General features: G+C 39.1%; 1 protein-coding gene across 1 annotated transcript in view; it reads left to right on the top strand.

Annotated features, from left to right (window-relative positions):
• Nucleotides 1–7,631, top strand: part of LOC115281794 (schlafen family member 5-like) — a 16,578-nt gene that overhangs the window by 5,628 nt on the left and 3,319 nt on the right. The window contains exons 2-3 of the mRNA XM_029927328.1: nt 1,195–2,246; nt 3,439–3,564. Of these exons, the coding sequence (XP_029783188.1) occupies nt 1,235–2,246; nt 3,439–3,564 (1,138 nt within the window). The 5' untranslated portion in view covers nt 1,195–1,234. The remainder of the gene's footprint in view (nt 1–1,194; nt 2,247–3,438; nt 3,565–7,631) is intronic.

Genomic DNA, 7,631 nt, shown 5'->3' with positions numbered 1-7,631 from the left:
CTGCTAGACCTATGAGTGCAAACATATGGTTTCTGTCCTTCTCTGCCTGGCTTACTTCACTCAGCATGACACCCTCAAGGTCCATCCACTTTCCTACGAAGGGCCATATGTCATTCCCTCTCATTGCCATGTAGTACTCCATCGTGAATATATACCACATCTTCTTGATCCATTCATCAGGTGATGGACATTTAGGCTCTTTCCATGTTTTGGCTATTGTTGACATTGCTGCTATGAACATTGGGGTCTCCGGTTCTATCTTTGGTTTCCTGCAACCAGTTTTTGAGGAAGGAAACTGAGGTGGGGGCGGGGGGAGATAGCAGGACATCTGGGGTCACAAGGAAGTATCTCTTGAAGGAGAGCTGTGTAATTATGTGAGTTGGTCTAGTCACTCCTTCTTTTTACTCAGCTGCCACTGATGAGTTATTTAAGATTGGCAGCTGCAGAAATGTGCATCCCTCACAGCCAAGATGCTGTGTCTGCACACTTTCAATCAGCCCTACTTCTGAGATTCCCTGTTGTCAGTTGAAGTTTAGGAAATGCCAAAAGCCCACCTCAACCTGCCAGTTGCGTTGATCCAAACAGTCAATAATTTATCTCTTTCAAACAAACTATATATGTGTGTATGTATTTATGTTGTATATATAATTTTTCATGAGATGAGAACTTCTTGGGTGAGGGAAAGCTTAAGGATCTGTTCCATAGCAACAATGACAAATTACCAACTCAGTCAGATATGCTTCTTCCACAACTGGGCTATAAAATAATCCGAGAATAGCCCAGGTGTCAGTGAGAGAATGACCACTGACAAAACCAGTACACATCAGCACACCCCGGAGACACCTCTGACAGGGAAAACTTTCAAGTTGCATTGCAGCCTCAGTCGTCGTGTATCTTTGCACAATTTCTTGTTTTCTGCAGGTGTTCTGAGAGACCTTGTCACTAAGAGATCACAGCACAAACAGTTACTAAAATGACAGGATCAAAATAGCTTCTGCATCATTTCTCTGGTGGCCCTGGGATTCCCTTAGACTTAGCTCCTCCACGTCCTCCGCACTTATTTCATGCATGAAACTGGCTTCAAACTCTGGGCAGAAATGAAGTGACCAATGAGAAGAGTGGCCTCAAAGTGTTGTTTCTCCCACCTCCCCTATGCTTGTCCTCTTCTAATCATTCTGTCTTCCTGTTTCTTAGGAGAATATTTCAGGGTAGGAAAAGGACACGTGCTGAGAAGATGAGTCTGAAGGTTGATTTGGAAACAAACTTTGCCGAATGTGTCTTAAATGCAGGAAAGATCATCCTTGGGGATAACCAAAGGAAAGAAATGAATCCTGAACTGCAGAAAAAACAGAGGAAAAACATCTTGAAAGCAATATGTGCTCTGTTGAATTCTGGTGGCGGAGTGGTCAAGGCTGAGATTGAGAACAAAGACTACAATTATGAAATCCATGGAGTAGGACTGAAGATGCCTTCAATTTTTAAAGGCTATTTAGATGAGATGCAGCAGGGAGAACTCTTCCTGATTTTTGTGAGATCCTGGAATGCAGAGGCCTCTGGTGTACGACTCGCTACCTTGTGCTCCAATTTGTACCACAGATACAGAGCATCTACTGATGTCATGGATCCTAAGGAAGCGCTGGCATTCCTCAAAGGGAAAACTCAGACTCTTAGGAATACTGATTCCAGTTCATTACGTGCACACAAAGTTTGTGCTGGTGTGCGAAATGAGCATAGCATAAGGGCATCAGCTGCTGCTTTATTTGCTAGAACTCAGCTTCAGTACCTAGAAAAGCTCAACTTTACTAAGTCCCTCCATGTTGAGTTTAAAATGTTCTCAACCGAGGGGTCACGGTGCTTTCAGGAAAGTCTCCCCAGTTGTGTTTCTGCATTTGCAAACACTGAAGGAGGGTATATATTTTTTGGTGTGCATGATGAGACCCATCAAGTCATTGGATGTGAAAAGGAGAACATAGATCTTGACATCTTGAAGGTTGCTATAGATTCCTGTATTAGGACTCTACCTGTCCATCATTTCTGTACACAGAAGCATGATATAAAATATGCTGTCAAATTCCTTGAAGTATACAATCAGGGGGCCCTCCATGGATATGTCTGTGCAGTCAAGGTGGAACAATTTTGCTGTGCAGTGTTTGCCAAGATGCCCAGTTCCTGGCAGGTGAAGGACAATCATGTGAAACAGCTGGACACGAAGAAATGGATAGCTTGGATGATGGAAGCAGACCCAGGTCAGGGAGCAGAATCCAGTTCACTTGGGGATGGGAGGCAAGAGGAGGAAAGGGAGGAACTAGGGTAATATTACAGAATCTAGGGAGAGGTACTCTCTGAATTGAATTTGCCTGATTTGTTTTTCCAAAATATACTGTTGGTAGGTCACTGCCCTTCGCTCCCTCTGCCTGTCTTGAATACCCTGCATTCAACAAAAAGGTGTTGCCCTGTGGTAATCAACCTACTAGAGGTTGGTGCAAGGGACTGTCTGACCCTGTGATTTTCATTTTCACTCCCCTTCTTGTGTTTATATTCAAGTCTCTTTTTTACCTTTCTGAATATGAACTCATTTAATTATTCAAGAAATTCTTCTTTCACATGTGCATATGTGTCCTCTTTAACCTAATTGTCACTTTCCCCTGCCTTTGCATTCTAGTTCCCTGGAATGAATATTATTCCTTCCTCATCGCCCCTTTTCCATTCTGAACCCAAACACAACCAGTCCATGGCTGGCTCTCTCCTTTCCTACTTTTCCTTTCAAGAGACAACACGTGTTACTCACCAAGAATGATAAGCCAGAGTAGTGTTGGCAAAGTACATCCTTCTTAGAAAAGGAAAGTCCAGATGAAATTAGATGAAATAAATTAATGGTAACATCTTCAAACGCCCACAAAACAGAGAACACTTCATAGTCTTCTTAGAAATCTATAACCGTTGATGTTTATTCCTTCTTTTTTTTAATGTTTATTTATTTCTTTTGAGAGACAGAGAAAGCACATGAGTGGAGGGCGGGGAGGGAGGAGAGAGAGAACGAGAGAGAATCTCAAGCAGGCTCCGCACTCAGTGCAAAGCCTAATGCAGGGCTCCATCTCACAATCATGAGATCATGGCCTGAGCCAAAATCAAGAGCTGGATGCTTAATGACTAAACCACCCAGGTGCCCTGGCCTTTATACTTTCTAATCATATTTTTAAAATATAAGTACTCTAAAAAATAAAGTGTGTTTCAATAGAATACAATTAAAATGAAAACTATTGCTCCATACCAGTACCTCACCCAGCTCAAGATATCAGTATGCTTTACTGAGTTGACACAAGGATCTGTGGGCCAAGACTTTGAGTTCTAAGATATAGTCTAAGACTACAACACAGCTTAGGTATAAGTTGGGGTCCGCATGTTTGCATATTGAATTCTCACTTCTTATTTCCTAAGATCTTTCCAGACTTTCTGAGATGGTCCTTGCAGTGAGTTTGTCATCCACTACACCCCGCAGCAGGACTGTCTGCACGCATAAGAACTTTGAATGTCTGGAAGCGCAGCAAAAACGTTACTTTCCAGGTAACTCATGTCTGGTTGCTTTGAAATGTGTTGGTTGTTCATTGGTTTGAGGGAAAAAAACTGGACTCCTATATATATTATATTTAAAAATCAACTCCAGAAGGCTTAAGGACTTAAATGTAAGAAACAAACCCTTCAAACTTTTAGTAGATGTACACAAATAATTTTGCATCATTGAGGGAGGACAGGATTTCCTAAACTAGAGCTAAAATTATTAACCTTAAACAAAAAGATTGATATATTTCACTACATCAAAATTAAGAACTTCTGTTACTCAAAAGATACCTTAAAGACAGTGAAAAGATTCAATGACAAACTTAAAGAGATTGCGAAAACCATGCAGCTGACAAAGCATTGGTATCAAGAATATATAAAGAACTTACATAATATTTTAAAAGCAAAAACCACCTAGTAGAAAAGTGCACAATAGTTATAAAGATGTATCTCTCTGAAAAGGAAACACACATGTCCAATAAACTCATGAAAGGCTGTTCAAGCCAACGGGATGAGCAAAATGCAGTTCAAAACCACAGACCCATACCATCTTACACTATTTAACTGAAATAACAGATGTTGGAGAGGTTCTGGGTAATCAGAATCTTTTTTTTTTTTTTTTTTTTAGAGAGAGAGAGAGAGATGTAGATAGAGCGTGAGGGGGGGAGAAGGGTAAAGGGAGAGAGAGAGAGAGACACCCTAGCAGGCTCCATGTTCAGCACATAGCCCCAAAGGGGGCTCAGTCCCACCACCCTGGGATCATGACCCAGGCAGAAGTCAATGGTTGGACGCTCAACCAACTGATCCACTCCAGTGCCCCAAATCAGAATCTTTTGTACATTGCTGCTACAAATTAAATTGGCTTAAAAAAATAAATTGGCTTAATCCCTTTGCACTAAGTTGGTCATTTGCACACTCCACCAGTTAGTAACTTTTTCTACTTTTTAGAGAAGAGTGTATACATATGCATCAGGATATGTATAAAATTAGAGAGATCCCCATGCCTGCTCTAGGTTACTAATCGTATTGTAGTATATTCACATATTGGAATACTATTCAGCAGTGAAAACGAATAAACTACAAATACTGCAAGCATAAGGCTGAACCCAAATGATACATAAGTACATCTTATCATGATGTTACTCATATATTTGCCCAATTCTTTTATTGATTGTATAGTGTTTTATAATATTCCTAAGCCTAGATGTTATTAATTTCAGCTGCTTTTATTGTGAAACATATTATATATACAGAAAGTGCGTGGAACAAAACTATAATTTAATAAATAATAATGCAGAGAGGGGTGCCTGGCTGGCTCAGAAGAGCGTGCAACTCTAGATTTTGGGGTCATGAGTTCAATCCCCACTTTGGGTATAGGTTTACTTAAATAAATTTAAACTTTAACAAATGATAATAATTTTTATGCAGCAAAACCTGTGTAACCACAACCTAGGTCAAAAAGTACAACTTTGCAAACTACCCTGCTACCACTTCTTAACCAGTCCTTTCTTCAGTGGATTTTTATATGACAACTAATTTTTTCTATTTTCAGCAATGCTACAATATACATTTTTCTAAAAATACTTTGTGATGTTCCTTAAAGATAAATTCCAAGTAGCAACAATTGCTTGTACATTTTGATGAATGTTACCAAGTTGTAATTCAAAACATAGACCAGAATCCACTTTCCCCAAATGGTAATATCATGGCATTTCTCTTCTAGAAGAAGCTTAGAATCATTTTGGTTCCACCTAAAAGTAAAGGACACATGGAGATTATTTTGATGGCAACTATATGAAATTGATAAGTTACTTTGGGAAGAATTGCCATTTTTACAGCAGTGAATCTTCTCATAGGTGAACATGGGATGTTTGGCCATTTATTCAAGTCTTCTTTTACTATATTTCATCAAACCCAAGGAAACAATATTGCATTATTATTTTATTTACCACTTAAAAAGAAGATATTGCCAATTAAATTAGAAGATGTACCTTGATTTCAGAGATATTAAAGTACACTTATAATCAGCGAAATATGACACATCTCTCAATTGTTTCAGTTGTATCTGTATTGTTGCTATATATGTCAAATTTTATTCCTAGAATACGTCAGTCAGAGAAAGACAAATACCATATGATTTTATTCCTATGTGGAATTTAAGAAACAAAGCAAGCAAAGAAAAAAAGAGTCAAACAAAAAAAAAAAAAAACAGACTCTAAACTCTAGCGAACAAACAGAGGAGTAGGGGATGGGTGGGAGATGAGGGCTAAGAGTCACTTACCATGATGGGCACTGGGTAATGTATAGAATTGTGAAATCACTATTGCACACCCAAAACCAGTGTAACACTATATGCTAACCACCTAGAATTTAAAAGATTTATTATTTCAAAAGATTTTTAAATAGTTTATTGTCAAAGTGGTTTCCATACAACACCCAGTGCTCTTCCCCACAAGTGCCCTCCTCCATCACCATCACCTCTTTCCTCCCTCCCCCTCCCCTTTTAACCCTCAGTTAATTTTCAGTATTCAGTAGTCTCTCAGGTTTTGAGTCCCTCTCTCTCCCCAACTCTCTTTCCCTCTTCCCCTCCCCATGGTCCTCTATTAGGTTTCTCCTGTTAGACCTATGATTGCAAACATATGGTATCTGTCCTTCTCCACCTGACTTATTTCGCTTCACATGACACCCTCGAGGTCCATCCACTTTGCTACAAATGGCCAGACTTCATTCTTTCTCATTGCCATGTAATACTCCACTGTATATATACCACATCTTTTTTAAAATAAATTTTTAATGCTTTATTTATTTTTGATACAGAGAGAGACAGAGCATGAGAGGGGAAGGGGCAGAGAGAGGAGACACAGAATAGGAAGCAGGCTCCAGGCTCTGAGCTGTTGGCACAGAGCCTGACCCGGGGCTTCAACCCATGAACGTGAGATCGGACCTGAGCCAAAGTCGGAGGTTTAACTGACTGAACCACCCAGGCGCCCCGTACCGTATCTTCTTGAGCCATATCGGATAAAGGGCTAGCATCCAAAATCTACAAGGAACTCACCAAACTCCACACCCAAAAACCAAATAACCCAGTGAAGAAATGGGCAGTAGACATAAACAGACACTTCTCCAAAGAGGACCTCCAAAGATGGCCTACAGGCACATAAAAAATTTAAACTAATTAGTAGAAGGAGCTCTTTATAGATCATAATTTCTGATTGTGCATTGCTGGCATTTAGGAAACCTCTTAGCTTTAAAATATACAGTATACTATTTCCAAACATTTTACTTAATAATCTTATTAACACAAAAACAAAGGTAGTTTTGAACTATCCTTTCCTATATTTATATGCTATTTCTTTACTTGATTGAAATCACTGATCAGTAATTCCAAAATGATGTTAATTAAAATAGGAGGAGAAGTAGCCCTTAGTTCAGTCCACTTGTATAGAAAATAACTTCAGTATTTGTCTGAGCTCAGACAAACGGTACTACTGTGTCCAAGTTACTTGCTGGACACTTGATGTAATACAGTACCCCAAATTGAGCATTTCCAAAATCAGTTTTCCACTCTGACAATCTTCTATTTGTTCTGTATATTTGGCATATGAATCTGTAATGAGTATTCTTTTTCTGGCATTTTTTCCACGTTGTCTCTGTGATTTGGAGAGTCCATCCTCCATCCAGCCAATCACAGAAATCTGGATTCATCCTTGTCTCTTCCCTCTACCCTGCACATAAAATTCAAATTTTGTGTGTATTAGTTTTCTGAGGAGGAGTTCGTAGATTTGGTTAGAGTCCCAGTTTGGGCTTGTGATGCCAAAGTTTTAAGAACCTTTTCATACATATAAAACAACTCTCTTTTTATTTATTTATTTTTTTCATATTTTATTGTCAAATTGTTTTCCATACAACACCCAGTGCTCTTCCCCTCAAGTGCCCTCCACCATCACCACCACCTGTCTTCCTCTTTTTAAAAAGCAGTTATAAAAATGAATTTTTAAAATTTACAAATATAAAAAGGGCTTTTTGTTTAAAAAATGCTAAGTGTTTTTAACAGTATAGATTCATGTAACCAC

The sequence above is a fragment of the Suricata suricatta genome, chromosome 17 (assembly GCF_006229205.1).
Source record: "Suricata suricatta isolate VVHF042 chromosome 17, meerkat_22Aug2017_6uvM2_HiC, whole genome shotgun sequence".
Classification (NCBI taxonomy): domain Eukaryota; kingdom Metazoa; phylum Chordata; class Mammalia; order Carnivora; family Herpestidae; genus Suricata; species Suricata suricatta.
This window is presented reverse-complemented; position numbering and strand designations above follow the sequence as displayed.